Source organism: Bactrocera tryoni, chromosome 3 (genome assembly GCF_016617805.1).
Source record: "Bactrocera tryoni isolate S06 chromosome 3, CSIRO_BtryS06_freeze2, whole genome shotgun sequence".
Classification (NCBI taxonomy): Eukaryota; Metazoa; Arthropoda; class Insecta; order Diptera; family Tephritidae; genus Bactrocera; species Bactrocera tryoni.
This window is the reverse complement of record NC_052501.1, coordinates 13,056,796-13,075,859: the sequence shown is the minus strand read 5'-3', so window position 1 is coordinate 13,075,859 and position 19,064 is coordinate 13,056,796. Positions and strand designations below refer to the sequence as shown.

Below are 19,064 nucleotides of genomic sequence, written 5' to 3'. Positions count from 1 at the left end.
GCCTCCGAGAATAATTTGAGCACCAATGGCAGGATAGCCAACGATGCTTGGAGATTCTGCGAAACTACAATATAAAATGTATACATATATACATATATTTGTATGTGTGTATGTTAGCGTATGAATATATGTATGTACATAGAATATTCTTATATGCATTTAGGTGTTAAAATATATGAAGTGAGAGCTCTTAGTATTATGTTAAAAGTGTTTGGTGTAAATGTGTTTTTTTTTCTAAGTGTCTAGAACGAAGAAAATCAAGAACAACAATGCGCAGTTCGGCCCAATCCAAAGACTTAGTGGAATTAATTATTGAAATAAATCTTCAACCCTAAAAATTTCACATCTGGTGAGTAAGTTTTGCTATAATTTATTGGTGAATTATTTAATTTTACATTTATTGCAATATTTGGTTTTTTACTATATTCGTTCGTGTTTTTTTCCAAATATAAACTTTTTAAAAGTATTGCCCATTCGTAACTATAATATTTTTCCATCTTTCTGACAATTTGAAAATTCCATCCGAAACGAACTGCGCCGGCTAAGAATGAATCAAGACCATTTTTGATGGCAGTCAAAAAGGTCAAGATCTGGGCTATAAGACGGGTGGGGCAAAATTTTCCAACCGCTGCGTCTAAGTAGTTTCTAACAGATCTTAAAATATCAAGCTGAATGCTGTCATGATGTAAAATGTATGACTTATGTATAGTATGTGTTATTTATACGCCAGGCATTTTTCGGCAATCACTCGCTTCAATTTGATGAGTTGCTGTCGGTAGCATTCCCCATTAATTGCTTTAAGCGGTTTTAGAAGCTCAGATTACATCAAGTTTTTCTTATCCCTATAAATATAGAACAAGAAAAGGCTTCAATATTCTTCTGTTATTTCGGCAGGCCCGCTAGGTTTCACATATGATTTTTGGGGTTATCGTGATGGATCCTTCATCGGATTCTTTTTGTAGCGATCCACTGGGACATTCTTCGTCTTCTAAGTCAAAATAACGACTTTTAAATCATGCAAACAATTTCTGGGAAATGGCATATGTATACCGAAAAAAAGGCACAAGGACAGTAGCCCCTTAACGTATGTTCGGAATATTCAAAAATTGGAATATTAATCAAGCTACGGCAACTCTTGACATACACCACGATATACTTGTAGTTATAAACCTAATATAATTTATTCGATCATCTCATCCAATTATTTATAAAGGGGTTTTCAATAAGAGTGCCACAAAATTTTTCTTAAATAAAACAAAAACGGTTTGGAGTATCATCAAATACTTTATACCTGTGAAAGTACATTCGATATCAATTGGAATGGAACTCGATTTCTTTTGACCACTACGGGCACGCTTGCTGAACGCAATTATCGACGGTTTTCAAGCATGAATCGGCCGATACTGCTGCAATTTCACGTTCGATATTCGTATGAAACTCATAAACCATAGACTTGACGTAGCCCCCCAGGAAATAGTCTAACGGCGTCAAATCGCACCACCGAGGCGGCCAATTGACTGGGCCATTTCGTGAATTAATACGTTCACTCAACTTGGTTTTCTTTTAAATCGATTGTGACATTAGCTGTGTGTCTTGTGGCGCCGTCCTGTTGGAACCACATATTGTCCAAGTCCATGTCTTTCAATTCGAGCCAAAAATATTCGGTTATCATTGAGCGGTAGCGATTCCCATTCACAATAACGTGCCCATCTTGATCATCTCGGAAGAAGTACAACCCAATGACGTCGACGGACTATAAACATAAACCAAACCATAATTTTTTCGGGATGCAATAGTGACTCGTTGTGTACGTACGAATATGCTTTCACAGGAATAAAAAATTTCATTGATATCCCAAACCTTTTTGTTTTATTTAAAAAAAACTTTTGCAACGCTCTTATTGAAAAACCAACTCTTAAAGTTGAGGCCACTGACTCCAAATTTTGGTAGTAAATTTTAATAATTTCGACTCGTTGTTGGATCGTATATCTTTCCATGATAAAATAACAAACCTTACTGAAGGGAAATGTCAAAAAAGTGGGAAAAATAATGCGTTGTTTGTTGTCCCTATCAGTCTACTTTTGTGTGCCCTATTGAAAACCCCTATACGTACCATATTTTTGTTCTAAAAAAATGGATTTTTTTTTTTAATTTTTGTGGCTCATTAATATTAATTCCACAAGTTTTTATCTCAATGCAAAGCAATTAATATTAACAATTACACCTGATTGTGGTCGGCTCCTTATGCCGATTAAATTCAAGGTCTTCCCCTTAAATTTTACAGGAGAAGTCCACAAAAAATCCACGCTAATCAAAGCATTCAAAGAATATGATAATTGAATTGCAGACCAACTTTGTTTGCATGGAAAATAATAAAATTCTCTTTCGTGCTTTTAACCCTACGCTGGCGCTTCCAGCATACTCTTTGATTGCATTGAAAAAGTTTTTCGTAATTTTCTTTTACCCTCTGACTGCAATTTATTTCAATTTAAATTAGCTGTATTATTTTGCCGCCTCCCAACCACCCAACACACACATTGTTACGTTGAAATTTGCCTAATTTGCCGCCATTATGCAGTTACTCCTGCGCCTAACAGACTGAAAGTATTTGAAAATTCAATTTGAAATTAACGCGAAAGACCAAAGGTGCCGGCTACTGCCACCCACCGCCAACTACTATCACCTGCGAACTGAAGGAAACTCGGTATTACAGCACACTAAAGCCAACAAACAAAATTAGCTGGTTTGAGCAACCCTGTGTGAACGTGAAATAATGAATGCATAGTGCAAGCAAAATGTGCGCCCGAAAGGATAGACAAGACATTTTGGCGAATTTACACCGATGGTCGGCAAACCAGCTCAAACTAGCTAGCGCTTTGTTTTACTGCAGCTAAAGTCACGTGATAATCGAGTTAACCGAACCAAAACAGCCGGATTGAGGATTTGCGGCGTTCCTGGCCGCTGTTGGTTGTGTGTGTGTGAATGACGACGTAAAGTTTGGGCCCTCGCTCTTGGTGGTCGACAAAGCCAGCGCTTGTGGGGAAAGTTCCGAAGCACCAATATGTGTATGTGTGTGCGTGTGTGCAGCGGTTGAGTAGGATCAAAGCGAAAAGTTCCGACTTGTGCGGTAACGCAGGTACATTGGCGTTACATACACACATATATGATTAGATTTTTTCACATTCATACATCTACATACATACATATATATATATACATATTGGTGTGTGCAACTGAACGATTTGAAAAGTTCATGTAAAACTTTTTAAATTAAAATTATGAATTTTTACACTTCTCACTCGAGTGTGCTGCTTCATTCATTCAATATGTGCTCAAGTGCACAAGTGCCCAAGTGTGGCTTAACTAATATTGAGATTGGGATTTAGGTGTCAAAGTTGCAATGCATATGTGTGCGCACACAGCTTCGTACGCCCTTACTTACAGCGGCAGTCATATGTGCAGCCAATTCTCCGTTAAAATATTTAAGTTGCCTCAAAATTCAAATTATTTTGTTCTTTTCTTTTTTTATTTTGTGATTTTTGTTTTTATATCTACACAAATATTTTGTTATTATAAATGTACCGGAAATATTCCACATACTCGCTGGCTTTGGCAGTTCCATGTGAGTCCCATGTGGCGTTTACGGCCAATCTGATTTAGACATTCCGCAATGTTTTAAAAGTTTGTGCAAACTTTTCATATAAAATCTGCATATTGCATTGTAATCCTTATTGTTACCCGCTTGCCGTTTCTTTCGTTTTGTGGTCGGGCGTGTGTTTGCTTTTATTGCAGCTTATGAAATTTCAAATTTATTTGCTGTTAAGCGGATAATTGATTTTTCAGTGTGAACATTGTGTTAGGCAAGAGATAATATATCTTATGCATGTGTACATATGTATAGTTTAGCATTTGTGCCCATAAATATGTATATTTGTGCGCGTGTGCGTGTGCGTATAAGTGAATTTATTTACTTTTGCTCACACTTGCTATTTAGCATTATGAGTGACTTTTAAAGTGCAAAGGCTTACAAGTTTTTAGCTTAATTTGGTTAATTAGAATGGCAGTCATTCAAATGCTTTTCAAAATTTGCAAATAATCATTTTTGTGGTGTAATACAATATTTGTACATATGTAAAAACAACAGATTTACATTGAATAAGTATGAGGCTACGAAAAGCTTTTTTCTCGCTTAAGAGTTGTGATCTGTAAAACAATAGTCAGGATATGGATAAATAAGCAGTATCTATCTTTAAGAGTAATTCGTTTCGAGGTTCCCTATTTTTTTAAGTAGAAATACAATTTAAAAAAATTTAAAGAAAAAATACAGAAGCTTCAAAATAAATGGGAATATTTATTATCATTCGAAAGAACATTCTTTTTATTTCTTGAAGATTATCTCTTTCAAATGTTGGCCGCGGCTTCGTCTCAGATGGTTCATTCATTGAGTCTTACTTTTGGTGACTGGATCGATGTGGGATTGTCTTCAAAGTCCAACGGTGTGATACCACACGATCTTGGTGGCCAATTGGCCGATCCAAATCGTGATATTATCCGCTCACCGAAGTGTTCTCTCAATAAATTCAATTTCAGGCACCAAATAATTGGTTATTATGGCGCGATATCGGTCACCATTGACGGGTACGTTCTCACCGGCATCATCTTTGAAGAATTATAGACCGATGATTATATAGGCCGACAAGCCACACCAAATCGTTATTTTTCTGGATGAAATGACAGCTCATGAATATCTTTAGGTTGTTCTTCGTTTCAAATGCGGCAATTTTACTTCTTTACACACCCATTAAGCTAGAAATAGGACTCATCACTGAACAAAATTTAGCTCGAAAACGTCGAATCATCTTGGAACTTTTCAAGAGCTCATAGAACAAAGCGATGCCTCTTGGGAAGGTCGTGCGTCTTCAGTTCTTGCTTGATCTTGTAAAAAAGGCTATTGAAAAAAATACCTCTGCTTGAATCACCCGTTATAATATGTATATATTTAGCACCAAACGGTACATTGTTTGATGACTTGTTAGTAATCTAAAGCTAATTTCACAATGTCACTGTCGTAGAAACCCTCTTCTCTATTGGAACTTCGGAGTGAAATGATGAAGCCATATACCATGCACTGTCACATATTGTCCAAAAACTCTGGTTTCTTATGCTTGAACACATCCAAACATTGCTCCGAATCATCAACTCGTCAAGGTTTTTGAAAAGTGAGCTCGCTTAGCACCCACTAACTATTGATCCGACAACAGTCAAATTTACACACGCGCCATTTGAAGGATAGGGCTAACTGAAACTCATTTGGATTTAATTCTAGTAGCGCCATCTATGTGACAAGCCGAATACTTTTCAATTGATCTGTTATATGTATGTTACTCTCACGATTTAAACCAAGTATTAGTTCGGCTATAACCACATAAGTGTGGCCTACGCCAATAAAGAAGAAGATTAGTAAAATCAGATCAAAGCTTAACCATTGCAATGTGATATATTAGAGAATCTAGCTTATTACAAAGGTCAAAATGAAGTATTTTACACCTAACCATACGCCTTATCTTCAATTTAGATTAAAAATTCCGTACACAAACATTAATTAACTACACCAAATAATCCACAAGTATATTGAGATATCACATTAATTATCTGCCAATATCAATAGATAGTAATTAAGTGTGGCCCTCAGAAACACCTCATGGACACGAATGTACTTATTAATAATAAGCTTGAGTTTCCAAAGCGCTTTCTAGGCTTCACATTAATTTTGAATAATGACCAAGCAATCAACAAGAAGTCAAATTAATAATGAGACAAAATTATTTCATTTAAATGTTAAATAAATAGTGCGGCACAAAGACTCTACAGGCAAATAAATCCTCTGTCAATACATTATGAAATATTTACTGAGTCAATAATTTATTAATTTTAAATATTATTCTTATTTTTCATTTTAATATATGAAATTAATTAAACTGATTTTCATTTCCGCTGCTTTTCGCACAAATAAATCAAATAATATTTAATTAAATGAAATATTATATTTACTTACACACACATACATATATACGCACACACGAATATAACCGAATATAACGGCGATGAGAAGAGCAGCAACTTAAAACTGAAGATGAAATGTATTAAATTAGTTTGTCAGTCAATTTACTCTGCTGGTTACAATAACGGTTAAATGAACTAAGCAAACATGCTATCAGATTTCGTGCAGAAAGCCAAGTGTGATGGTAATGTGGCAATGGCAGAACATAAGGTGAATATAAATAATGTGGTAAAGGTGCGGTTATTCTTGGAATATTTTAATCAACATGCAAACTTAATAACGGTATAAAAATAAATATTCATATTTGAAGTATTCTTTTGACAGTTATTAAGAATTTTAATTCAGTTGTAAAACCAAAAATTAAAAATAAAATAAAATGTATAATAAAAATTATAATAAAAATTTTTTTTAAAAAATATTTAATAAAAAAATTATGCTCAGCAACCAACTTTACATTTTTCTTTAGTGAAATTTTAAATTATACTTTTCTGCACATATTTATGACCAGTCCACATTTACCATATTTACCGTATATAACAAATTACAACGAATTATTATAAATACACGACTACTTTGCAGTTATTTGGGCAACAGATAATGCAAGTACATGTAAATTAGTAGTAAACATGGAAAACAAACAACCGCACAAACATATAATGTCGTCTATCAGTTTGTCTCTCTGGCTGTGTGCACGAAATTCAATGCATTTGATGTAAAGTCTAAAATTAATTGCAAAATAGACGAGTAAACTTACCATTTGCCCAATGGCAACCAATTCAATTTGTGCGAGAATTAATTGAAATATTCGCACTCTGTTAATATAGTGTACTGTTGTATCTATGAAGAGGCGCCATGAATACAAAATAGTATGACAACTTTATGGCCCAGCTGGAAATTGAGCAGCAGAGTTGGAAATTTCTGGAATTTACGATTTTCTTTTCATACACGTGTCACTCTACAACGTGTCACTCTATGCTCTGTAATAATATTTTTGCTCAGCTAACGGTTGTTTTTAACACTTAAAACTAATATACAAATATGGCAAGACATTTTGAATTTGGTTCATTGTCTGTCCATCCATCCGTACAAGCTGTATCAACAACAACCAACCAACAAGGTTTAGAGGCATGATCAACCTCCCCCGAGACAAATTCCGTCTCCTTGTCGCACTCTATACTGGGCACTCCAGGCTCAAGAAACATTTGTCTAACATGGCCATAGCCTCTTTTGCAAATTGCCGAGTTTTGCGGCTTGGAACCGTAAACTACAGTACACTTGTTTCTAGATTACCCAGCAGTTTGTAGAAGTAGGCTCAAAGCCTTGGATCCATCTACATGGACAGGGATCACATCACCTTCATCGAGCCAAGCAAGCTCCTGGAATTGTTCAGAGTGATGGACCTTTGTGACCACATGAGTTAAAGGTGAGGGTATAATAGACCCTATATCAAAGCGCAAAAGCGCGGCACCGCCCTTATTTAGGTGAAATCCTAAGTCTCAAGAACTACTCAACCAATTTTAGCCAAATTTGGTGTCTAAGCCGAAATACAACCACATTATTAATGCCGAAAATGTGTGAAATCGGTCAAATTAGCACAGCTTCCATATAATATACATATATAATGATTCTCGTTAGTCTAACAGATGCCCAATATGTCAAACAGAGTGTGAACTATCTTTAAAAAATGCGTAAAAGCAGGTTATCGAGTATTTTCTTCTTCTTTAGTGACGTAGACACCGCTACCGGGCCATAGCCGAGTTTACAACAGCGCGCCAGTCGTTCTAGACGGCAATCGGAGATTCCAAGCGAAGCCAGGTCCTTCTCCACCTGATCTCTTCCATGGAGTGGAGGTCTTCCTCTACAGGCCTTGGCGGGTACTGCATCGAATATTCTCAAATCTGGAGTGTTTTGACCCATTCGGACGACATGACCTAGCCAGCATAGCCGCTGTTTCTTACTTCACTACATCCTTCCATCGACTGCGGTATTCACCGTTGCAAATGGACCATATATCTTCCGCAGAACCTTTCTCTCGAATACTCGTAAGGCCTACTCATTAGATGTTGTCATCGTCCATGCCTCGAATCGACTCGGACATTTTAAAGTAATCGGCAACCCCAAAATAAGGATTCCGGACTTTCCACCCAACTTTAAACCGTTTAATATCGTGTATATGTAAAGGTATTTTAGCGCTGAATATGAACGAAAGGTTCAAAGTCTGTACCTCATATCGCTAATATACTGATTTCCGATCGTTTCTTCCAATAAAATTTTGTCAATACCTGAGATTATTTCTTTGTTTTTGAGCATTGCACATTGTGCATGTAAAAAAAAAGTTAGGTTACACTCAAATTTAGCTCGTTTTTATATGTTTCAGTTTAATTTTAGATTATACGCTGTCCTAGTCGCATGAACTATACAGTGGGGGCTAAAACAACGCATAGTTCAGAATTAATCACAGAAACAGCTCCTCGTACCCCCAAGCCGTTCAATTTCCTGCTGGGTATTGCAATTTACGCTTGTTTTCAATGTTTTCGAGCAATACGAGGCATTTAATTATTTATGTTGCTGTTGATTTTGCTCGTCATAATTGTTTATTTGATAAATTCGCTAGTAAATTACGTTGCCAATAACACAAACAGCTGAGCAAACAAATACAGATACAAAGTCGAACTTATCAGCTTTTGCCACAACTTAATAAATAAACAAGGAAATAATCAAGGTAGTTTAGATTGCAAAGAACTTGCGAATTAATACACGCAAAGTCTTCATTTTACACCGATAAAACGCACAAAAAACAAAAACAAATGCAGGCAACTGGTTCCATGGCATTTTCACATCATTAAAATGGTCCAAAGGTACTTTACTCTTGTGACAGCTTAGCAACCGGCAAGACTTTGGTTTGCATTGCAACTTATAAATGCAATTTGTGGTTGTATTTATATGTGCATGTGTGGGTGCGCCTTTGAGTTCAGCAGTTATAAAGCGCACGCAGATAATCGCACTGGCAACATCCCTTTTTCTTTTCAAATTACCAGCTTTCACCAACAAATCCCAGTCAACACTCATAATGCATTCGCTTTTTTTACAGTTAATATTATACATATGTTTGTGTGAGTGTGTCCTTAACTTCATTGGCAATGCGCTGTCTGTCATCACTGATGTTTCTACAGCAACAACAACAAGACCAAATAACTAAAAAAAAACCATGCACATCAAATTCACAACAAAAACTGCAGTATTCTAAACCAACAATTAATGTCATTTAAAATGACCACAATCACGCACACATTTCTTTTTTCTCATTCACTTTGCTTTTTGCAATCTGCTCTTTTGTGGTTGAATTTTACATTTCATGCAGTTTGCATAGTCCAATATGCACAAAATTGCAAATACTATTTTCAGTTTTCATTTGCCCTTCTACATTGACGATTGTTACTCGAATTGTTGGTCATTTCACTGTGATGAATTTTCGAGTGACTCCATAATATTGCATCCTCCATAAAATTCGCAATAATATTGCATTTTGCATTTTTCATTTAGCGTCATAATGGCTGGATAATGAGAGCTTTTGCGAGCTTGATTAGTTTCGCAATTCATTTTTAGTACTTTTATTTGCTATCAGCTGGTCGTACTTGGATGTGATCTTTCTTCTCATATACGCATACCATTTGATCAAATTTGACCCGAACTGACATTAAAAAATGATTTTCAAGTATTTTTATACAAATCTTTATTATCGCCTTCTAAATAAGCTCCTTTTTAGAAAATACAGGTATACCAATGCTTTATCCACTTTTTCATAACTTTTTAAAAGCCTCGGCTAGGATGAGTACTGCCAGTGAATGACTTTTAATGGCTTCAATATACTTTTGGCGGGTTCACCGAACCGTATTTTTCTGTTTCGAAATCAAAAACGTCCCAGGGTTGCCAAATCTGGTGAATACGGTAGCTGAGTGATGACCATTATGAGTCACAATCAAGCTAGAATGTGACGGGCCATTATCGTGGTGAAAAATCTATGAATTTTCTGCAAATCAAATTTTCTATGGCTTAATGACCTTTACTGAATGCCTTCTCTCGCTCAAATTCTTGCGTTTGTTAGAAATTAGACTATCCAAAACACCTCGGCAACATTTTCAATGATTATGTAGCCGTGATTTCATTGGAAATTCGATTTCTACGAGTCATATTTGCTCGGATGATATATACATATGTCAATATAAAGATAAAGAAGAAGGATGATCCAAGTAAAGGTACATTTTTCAATAGCCTTTTTTGACTGATCCCGCGTGCCTCGTGTCTTCTTTTTCTTGACTGGCGTATACACCGCTTACGCGGTTATATCCGAGTTAACAACAGCGCGCTAGTCGTTTCTCCTTTTCCCTATGTGGCGCCTATTAGATTCCAAGCGAAACCAGATGACCGAATGCGGTATTCGCCATGGCCAATGCGTAAAGGACCATAAATCTTCCACAGAACCTTTCTCTCGAAAAGTCGTAACGTCGACTCATCAGATGTTGTCATCGTCCATGCTTCTGCACCATATAGCAGGACGGGAATAATGGGTGACTTATAGAGTTTGGTTTTTGTTCGTCGAGAGAGGACTTTACTTCTCAATTGCCTACTTATTCCGAAGTAACACCCGTTGGCAAGAGTTATTCTGCATTGCATTTCGTGGCTGACATTGTTGTTGGTGCTGATACTGGTTCCAAGATAGTTGAAATTATCAGCGACTTCAAAGTTAGGACTGCCCGCAGTACCGTGGTAGCCAAGTCGCGAATGCGACGACGACCCATCTGCTTCGCTTCCTTATCCATTCTGGAGAAAGCAGAACTAACGGCGCGGATGTTGAGGCCAATGATATCAATATCACCTACGGTGATGATGTTGTTCCTTATAGTTAAAGGAAAATTCCTAAATATCGTCTACGACCAAACCGAGAGTACCTCATCGTGATATCCAACTGGGCGAATAGAGGCGGCCTAGCCCTCAACCGAAGTAAAACTGAAATGGTTTTATTTGTTAAGAAATATAAGATCCCAAACATGCCGCTCTTCTCTTTCGGGGCTTACGTCTTACGGAAATTGTGTGGACACTCACCAAAGGTAGTATTTTGACTCTATGAAACCGTAGTAAAGGCAATAATGTTCTATGGTAGTCGTAGGTGTATTCAGCTGGTGATAGGCGTTCGAAAAGACTACACTTACTAAAAATCTTGATTGGATAGTCCACATTCATATGCAAATAGAATTTTTAAAGTCAGTATATCCTAAATTCAACAAAAATTTTGCTGAATCTTTGTTGTTATTCATTTTCAAAAACTATCATGCTAACCCTAAAAACTTATATTACTAAATTACTTCACGACATTTATAAAACTGGTTCTTCATTCAAGACCACCGGTTCGCCATCCAACTTCCGTATTGTGGGCAAACGTTTGATACACTCAGCGCGCCATGTTGCCTCATCCATGCCTTCGGATAATGGGTTTCCTACCACCACCAGATCTTCCAGCGCTTCGAGCTCTTGCAGCCGTGTAAACTCACTCCAATCTTTGATCAAATTATTGCTAATATAAAGAATTTTTAAAGCTTTCAATGCAGAGAGGCCCTTCAGCTTTTCAATTAAATTATAACTCAGCCACAGCTCGATGAGTGTGTCGGCGACGGCTTCCTGTGAAGAAATGCACAAACAATCAGCGAGTTTTTAATATTTATTTTGCAAGCAAAACGTACCAATCCTGAAACATTTTTAATATAATTTCGCGATAAAGAGAGCACACGCAAGTTTTTCATGCCATTCAAGCCGAAAATCTTCTCGATCATATTAGTAGAGAGACTCAGCCGTCTATTAAGTGGTTAGTAAGTTATTTTATATAATTTGTAATAGATTACAAGCTACCACACTTACTCACAATTAACCAAGTTGCTGAGCGTGTTGTCCATTTTCTCGATTGGCGGCCACTGAAATTGCAACTCGATCACTTTGGACTCGACGGCGCTTTGTTGTTCACGTTCTTCCCAACGTTTCAGTGCTTCCTTGATTGTTGTGGCTTTTGACATTGTTTTAAATTGAAATTTAGTGCTCAAAAACTTGCATAAAGTGTGGCATTAATTGGAAAAAATATTTTTCTAGTAGTGTTGTTAATTAATCAAACATTTGGGTTGTTATGACTACAGCGACTTGCTAAGCAAAAGGAGGTGAAGTTCACGTGGAAAAATATTTCCGCTCGTGGTAAAATAGTTGGATTAAGTCTCGTTTTGAAAGGGATATGATATGAACATATAGCCGCTCGAGTACTGTTACTGTTACTCCACCAGTATTGACCATAACTGTACCTGAAATATTTCATATTGACATAAAATAACTTCACTGCTAAACTCAGCAGTCTTGGTCCTCGTAATTGTATGCATTTGTGTTGATAAAGTGGGAAGAATTGGGAGCAATATTTCCAAAATTTCACCTTTTCTAAGCAATCTTCCTCTTGCATCAAATTTTTGACTAGACTTTCACCGTAGAAGTAATATTATTCACGGATCTAGGAATGTAAACAAGTTTAGATGAGCGAAAGTACAGTCTTATTTAAATTTGATCTGGTAAATTCCCATAAACCTTTTAATCTAACATCTCTCGGATCGACTTACGATCGAAACACTACTTTTCATGAACTTACCAGCGAGGAAACCCCTTAATTCAGTCGGACCTACGGACTGACTAAACACCTACTTTCCACAGAAATGTTTAAGAAATGTTTTTTATCCCTGACCAGAGAATATTAAGTTTAAAGTCAAGTTCTTATATGAAAACTTCTTTATTTGTGAAGGATATTCTATCTTCGCATACCTGACGATTGGAATTTAAGTGTGCTCTGCCCAATCCACAAAAAGGCGGACCCCACAATCTGCGCCGACTACCGTGGGAAAAGCCTGCTCGCCTGCTCAGCATGGCATATAAGGTTCTATCGAGCGTATTGTATGAAAAACTAAAGCCCACCGTCAACAAACTCATTGAACCTTATCAATGTGGCTTTAGGCCTGGAAGATCTACAATCGACCATGAAAAGAGAATCGATACACATTACCTCTTCGTCAATTTCAAAGCTGCTTTTGACAGCACGAAAAGGAGCTGCCGCTATGTCGCTATGTCTGTGTAAACTGACGTTAAGCAATACCAAAAGTTCATCAAGATCGGGAAGGACCTCTTCGAGACGCTCGATACCACACGAGGTTTGAGAGAAGGCGACTCCCTATCGTGCGATCTCTTCAATCTACTGCTTGAGCAAATAATTCGAGCTGCAGAACTACATAGGGAAGGTACAGGTACTGTCTTCTATAAGAGCTAGCAACTGCTCGATATCATTGGCCCCAACAACGGCGCCGTTAGTTCTGTTAGTTATCCAGAATGGATAAGGAAGCGAAGCAAATAGGTCTGGTGGTAAACGAGGGCAAGATTAAATATCTGCTGTCATCAAACAAACAGTCGTTGGCTCCCGACTTGGCTCCCATGTCTCAGTTGACAGTCATAACTTCGAAGTCGTAGATAGTTTCGTCTATCTTGGAACCATTATTCACACCAACAATAACGTCAGCCTCGAAATCCATCACAAAATAACTCTTGCCAACAGGTAAAGGCCTCTCTCGACGTATAAAGACCAAATTCTACAAGTCACTTATCATACCCGTCCTGCTATGTGGTGCAGAGGCATGGATGATAACAACATCTAATGGCCGGCGTTACGAGTTTTCAAGAGAAAAGTTCTGCGGAAGATTTATGGTCTTTTGCATATTGGTGAATTCCACAGTCGATGGAATGGATGAAAACACTCCAGCTCTAAGAGTATTCGACGCAGTACCCGCCAAGGGAAGCAGAAGAAGGAGACCTCCACTCCGTTGAAAAGACCAGGTGGAGAGGACCTGGCTACACTTGGAATCTTAAATTGGCGCCGAACAGCGAAAAGAAAAAATGGTTGGTGCCCTTTTGTTAACTCGGCTCTAACCCCCTAAGTGGTGTCTACGCTAATAAAGAAGAAAAAAGATTAACACAACACAAAATAACACTTTTATTGCCCATAAATAAATTATTACTGCAAAACAAGTTCTGAAAGCATTTTTCTTGTACAATTTGACCTTGACATTAGCGTTGATTATAGCGCCAGGAAGCAAATACATCATTAAATATGACAAATTGTTGCAAGAACTTTTAAAGAAACTGATTTGATATTTAAAAAATGGCAAAAAGGCGTTTCTGCGGTTACAGGTTCAAAATTGCATGGGATAAAAAATGTGTCAAGCCAATTTACCGTTAATACCAGATGTTAGCAACTCGTCAAGAAAATAAATTTTACGCGCATAAAAATTAATATAAAAGCCGTAACACGAGCTTTACCCCACACAGTGCAATATCCGTGTGCGACCTCATTTTAAATATCGCGCCATGAACGCCATCGAACACAATACGAATTTCACACGCTTCACCGCCGGCCCAGTTAGGTATCTCAAATTTTTGGGCATTCTGTTGCAACAACCGGAAATGCCGCATACCAAATATCAACGCATACTGATTGTGGTCAGCATTGCGCTAATGTTTCTGCATCAGATCGGCTATATACTGGAGCCAGGACGCACTTTTGCCGAGCAATCTGCCGCCGCGGGGCTGCTCAACTACACCACCGTTAGCGGCGGCAAGATACTCTTTCTCGTCTACAATCGCCGCCTGCTACTGAACAGTCACTGCACACTAGCAGCGCTGTACCCGAGTGCGGAAGTGGAGCGCCACTACAAATTGGAGAATTATCTACGCATTTATGCGCACGTTCAGACGCTGCTCTATAACTTCTTCAAGTACATTGTGATTGTGTACTTAACATATCCCATAGTGCAATCGTTCTACGACCTATGGTCCAGCGGCGTCTACTCATATATCATGCCTACACTATTTTGGTATCCCGTGCCATTGGAGCAGTCCCTGTTCGTTTATATCGTCTACTTGTTATTCGCGTGTTTTTGCAGCTTTTGTGCCGGCTTAATTATATTAAGCGCCGATTTGTGTCTCTTCAGTTCGGTATCGCAGTTGATGTTGCACTTGGATTTGTTGGCGCAGCGCATTAAAGAGCTACAACCGACCGAGGAGGGTAGTTTAAGTGCGCTGAAAGCGATCATTGAGTATCATCAGAAGATTTTGACGTGAGTGACGTTAGATAATGTGGAACTAAGAGTTGTGTAACGTTTTGTAGTATTTTTTCTTAGAATCGCGAAGGATGTGAATAGCATTTTTGCGCCGTCAATACTTTTCAGCTTAGCCTCTTCATCGTTCATACTTTGCTTTAGCGCCTATCAACTACTCGATGATGTTTCCTTCATTTTTGCTTTGAAAGTGTTTCTTTTACTCGTCTACGAAATGAAACAAGTGGTCATTACATGCTACTATGGTGACAAACTCATGGATAACGTAAGTGCCGCGATTACAAATTGTCAAGCTTTTTTTTACGCCGAACAGGGTATATTAAGTTTGACAGGAAGTTTTTAGAACCCAGAAGGAAACGTCGGAGTCTATGTCCATCCGTCTTTCTATATACATATTTGCGAACTAATCCTCAGTGTTTGATCTGATATTCTACACACTTCCTTTTTTCCCCAAGAAGCTTGTCATTTGTCGGAACCGACGTTATCGAACCAAGCCTTTGTAAGGAAAGCTTTCTTATTTGACAAGATATATTTTAACGAAATTCAGCATAGAGTATTTATTATCCAAGGTAACGCTACAATCTCCGAAGATTTTGTACAGATTGTAGTACTATAGCATATAGCTCCAATACAAACTGACCGATCCAAATCAAATTCTTGTGTCGAACAGTTATTGATTTGACTAGAAATCTTCACGAAATTGTAACACAGATTATTGTCGAAGGCAGCGCTTAAATCTCCGAACATAATATTCAGATTATACCGCTATACTCGTATGATGAAGCTGCCATACAAACTGACTGATCAAAATCAAAATAAGAGCTTTTCTACCCTGTGAAGGGTATTACAGCTTCATTGCAGGCAAAGTTAACGTTTTCTTGGTTCGTTTTTTTTACCGTTGACAGAGTGCGAATCTCTTTACCGCTGTTTACGCACACAATTGGACTGATGGCTCGCCGGTTTATAAGCGTCTCGTTTTGTTTATGTTGTTACGCACTTATCGGCCAATCGCTTTGAACGTAGCTGGCATATCAGACGTTTCGCTAATCACACTCAAACAGGTAAAACAACAATTTGCTTGTTTTATCAGAATATAAAAATAACTGAAATTGCGTTTTTTTAAAATACTTGCAGGTTCTGAGCACTGCTTATCAAATTTTCACCGTTTTGAAAACAACATAAATGACAAGCATAGTTTGTTGTTGTTATGAAATGCAATCCAAATTCACATATTTATTAGTTAAATACACAAATTGTTTCATAGCACAATGTAAAAGTACATTATTGAGTTTGTTATAATTCAAAAAAAATAAAAGCTAAAGGTTTCAACATTTTGCCCGCCCAACAGCAGCCCCGCCGCTCACTTGCTACACGCTTAACGTCTGTCCGTTTTGCCCGTACCTCGTTTGCCCGAGTACAAATGCTTGGGCATCTTGGTGCCGATAAAGCGATCGGCTTCGCCCTTCAATCCCAGTCGTGTCACCTTCTTAGCAATGTCACGTTTCGCCATCAGTTGTGCCTTCTTCTTCATCGCCACGTTCTTGACACCCATTGTATCACGCGCTGGCGCACGTTTCAATGGCTGACCTGTGCGCTTCACTATCGCTGACGATTCCTTGTCCAGCAGTGGTTTCTTCAACTCTTTGGTGCCAACAGCCACCACACCGCGTCGCAGATCCACAACGGATTTAGTGAAGTTGGCATTTTCGGTGCCGGACATGTCGACACCCAGATTCTGCATGGTTTCACGCAGCTTAGCGACCGAACGATCACGCACCTTGGGTTGCTTGTGACGTGGAATTGCTGGCTTGTTCTTTTTCGATGCCAGACGACGGTCATCGCGCAGCTCGAAGCGTTTGCCGCGTATTTGTTTCGCCATTTCGCGTATCTCCTTGAGTGTTTCATCCATGGTCATATCAGGTAGAGCGTATACACCGCCTTCTTCGCGTATACCCTCTTCGCGTTCGAGTTCTTCCAATTTGGAGAAGATATCGGGATCAATGTAGTCGGCAATATTGTGACCATCCCAAAATTCGGGTATAGCATCGTAGCGCTCCTCTTCGGGTATTTCGGTGTAGTTCTTTTGCAGATCCAAAGTGTAATCATCGCCCATTTCCTCCTCGATATCACGTTCGAGTTTGCGTTTACGTTCCGCTTTTTCTGCTTTCATTTCGAGACGTGCCAACGCTTGCTCGGGTATGCATGGAGCACGTACCTTATCGTCGCGCGGTTTGGGTTCTGCTACATGCAGACGATTTAGTATATTATCTACCTTCTTTGTGCGCATCTTTTGCTCGACACGGTACGAAAGCAGACGCTCACAAGCTTCACTTTTCACTTCCATAACACCCTCTTCACTGACTGTGGATGTGAACATAACGGGCACATTTTTATCTTCTTGCAATTTGGTGATGATTTCACGTTTGTCCTCTGATAGATCTTCAAGACCAATAATATCGATTTTATTGACCGCCAAAATCAGTGGCTTGTTTGTGAATAGCGGCTTGATGCTCTCGAACAATTGCACTTGTTCTTCTATTGAATGACCGCATTGTTCAGAGATATCCATGAAGTAGAGCACACAAGAACGCAAATGCGCCAAGGCGGTAATGGCTTGCATTTCGATGACGTTACGTTCCTCCAGGGGATGATCTAAAATACCAGGTGTGTCGATGACCTAAAATACACGGCACAACGAATAAGTTAAACGTGAACCAACAGATTTTAATATAGTATGTTAACTCACCTGCCAGCGCAAATACTTGTAATCTGTATGTCCCACATATAATGACTTGGTGGTGAAAGCGTATGGCTGCACTTCTACATCGGCGCGTGTAATTTTATTGATAAACGATGACTTCCCCACATTGGGGAAACCACAAATGATAATGGTACGTGAATAGGGATCAATGGTAGGCAAACGTGATAAATGTTGACGCACTTGCTCCAAATATGTGAGATTTGAAGCTTGCTTCTTTAAAATTGTAGCCATACGACCAAGCGCTGCTTTTTTGAGTTGCTTGCAACGATAAAGCGAATCACCATATTTCAACAAACGCACATAATCTTTGGCAACACTAAAAATTGGATTTGTTTAAAATTTAAACTTTAAATAAATAAATAATTTGCACGTGGCTAAATGTCAACAAAAAATAAACTCACTTGTCAATTAAGTGCCTAGCTGTGTTCAGCTGACCCAAAGCCAATTTGTAATGGTCCTTATCGTACAGCACATTCATCAAATCGGCGTAGAATGGATGTACGTCATCTAGTTTCGGAAAATCCTGTATAATCTGTGACAGACGATCGTGGAAATTCTGCTGCGTGTACTTGACTTTGCGTGTGTAGAAGGCACGAATACGCGAAATCTTATAGCCCTTGTGCACAACAGTCGGTGTCTTGCGCTGTGTCTTTGAGAGCATAATATCGATGAAGTCCTGCCATTGTTGTTATAAAATAAACAAATGTACGTAAATATTAGCAAATATGAAATTTCACAATAGTTTGTAAACAGACAACAAAAGCGAATGAGAGTGAGGTTATGTGGGAGGTGCTCCGCAACAAGTTCAAGGCACACTCATTTTATTTTTATTTTGATAAAAAGTAAAAGTGATATTTTTACATACCTTTGCTGGCGGAACCACCATAATCTTTTTGAAGTTGTACAAACTCATTTTGTTGTGAAAATCAACTTCTTTCCACAATAAAAAATTAAATTTAAATGCGATTGCGTTGCGTATCAAACACACGCGGTGCAATGCAAAATGAAAAGGGAATGAATGGCAATGCCGCAAAACAGAGGTGTCAGCTGTTGCGCG

The 19,064-nt window shown here is 38.3% G+C and overlaps 3 protein-coding genes across 3 annotated transcripts; 1 reads left to right on the top strand and 2 right to left on the bottom strand.

Moving 5' to 3' along the window:
• Positions 1 to 11,366: 11,366 nt before the first annotated feature.
• LOC120772323 (dynein light chain 1, axonemal) lies at positions 11,367 to 12,215 on the bottom strand. Its single transcript, XM_040100853.1, has 3 exons — positions 11,975 to 12,215; positions 11,800 to 11,911; positions 11,367 to 11,737 (listed from the first exon to the last, which is right to left on the bottom strand). Exons 1-3 carry the CDS (start codon positions 12,124 to 12,126, stop codon positions 11,435 to 11,437), a joined length of 567 nt encoding a protein of 188 aa, XP_039956787.1. The 5' UTR covers positions 12,127 to 12,215; the 3' UTR covers positions 11,367 to 11,434.
• Positions 12,216 to 14,472: 2,257 nt separating this feature from the next.
• LOC120771217 (putative odorant receptor 92a) lies at positions 14,473 to 16,525 on the top strand. The gene is made up of 4 exons (XM_040099119.1): positions 14,473 to 15,246; positions 15,310 to 15,511; positions 16,152 to 16,307; positions 16,381 to 16,525. Exons 1-4 carry the CDS (start codon positions 14,498 to 14,500, stop codon positions 16,426 to 16,428), a joined length of 1,155 nt encoding a protein of 384 aa, XP_039955053.1. The 5' UTR covers positions 14,473 to 14,497; the 3' UTR covers positions 16,429 to 16,525.
• On the bottom strand, positions 16,442 to 19,005 carry LOC120771216 (nucleolar GTP-binding protein 1). Its single transcript, XM_040099118.1, has 4 exons — positions 18,873 to 19,005; positions 18,409 to 18,683; positions 17,993 to 18,323; positions 16,442 to 17,923 (listed from the first exon to the last, which is right to left on the bottom strand). The coding sequence occupies exons 1-4, from the start codon at positions 18,918 to 18,920 to the stop codon at positions 16,622 to 16,624; spliced, it is 1,956 nt and encodes a 651-aa protein (XP_039955052.1). The 5' UTR covers positions 18,921 to 19,005; the 3' UTR covers positions 16,442 to 16,621.
• Between the last annotated feature and the right edge of the window lie 59 nt (positions 19,006 to 19,064).

What these genes read in the sequence shown, in the direction of transcription:
- LOC120772323 (XM_040100853.1), bottom strand. Translation starts at nt 12,126, where the DNA reads ATGTCAAAAGCCACAACAATCAAGGAAGCACTGAAACGTTGGGAAGAA. An exon ending in AGCAACTTGGTTAATTGTGA is followed by an intron (nt 11,912 to 11,974) that starts GTAAGTGTGGTA and finishes ACCACTTAATAG; the next exon opens with ACGGCTGAGTCTCTCTACTA. An exon ending in TTAAAAATGTTTCAGGATTG is followed by an intron (nt 11,738 to 11,799) that starts GTACGTTTTGCT and finishes ATTTCTTCACAG; the next exon opens with GAAGCCGTCGCCGACACACT.
- LOC120771217 (XM_040099119.1), top strand. Translation starts at nt 14,498, where the DNA reads ATGAACGCCATCGAACACAATACGAATTTCACACGCTTCACCGCCGGC. An exon ending in GTGACAAACTCATGGATAAC is followed by an intron (nt 15,512 to 16,151) that starts GTAAGTGCCGCG and finishes TACCGTTGACAG; the next exon opens with AGTGCGAATCTCTTTACCGC. An exon ending in CGCTAATCACACTCAAACAG is followed by an intron (nt 16,308 to 16,380) that starts GTAAAACAACAA and finishes AAATACTTGCAG; the next exon opens with GTTCTGAGCACTGCTTATCA.
- LOC120771216 (XM_040099118.1), bottom strand. Translation starts at nt 18,920, where the DNA reads ATGAGTTTGTACAACTTCAAAAAGATTATGGTGGTTCCGCCAGCAAAG. An exon ending in TGGTGGTTCCGCCAGCAAAG is followed by an intron (nt 18,684 to 18,872) that starts GTATGTAAAAAT and finishes CAACAATGGCAG; the next exon opens with GACTTCATCGATATTATGCT. An exon ending in ACAAGTATTTGCGCTGGCAG is followed by an intron (nt 17,924 to 17,992) that starts GTGAGTTAACAT and finishes CGTGTATTTTAG; the next exon opens with GTCATCGACACACCTGGTAT.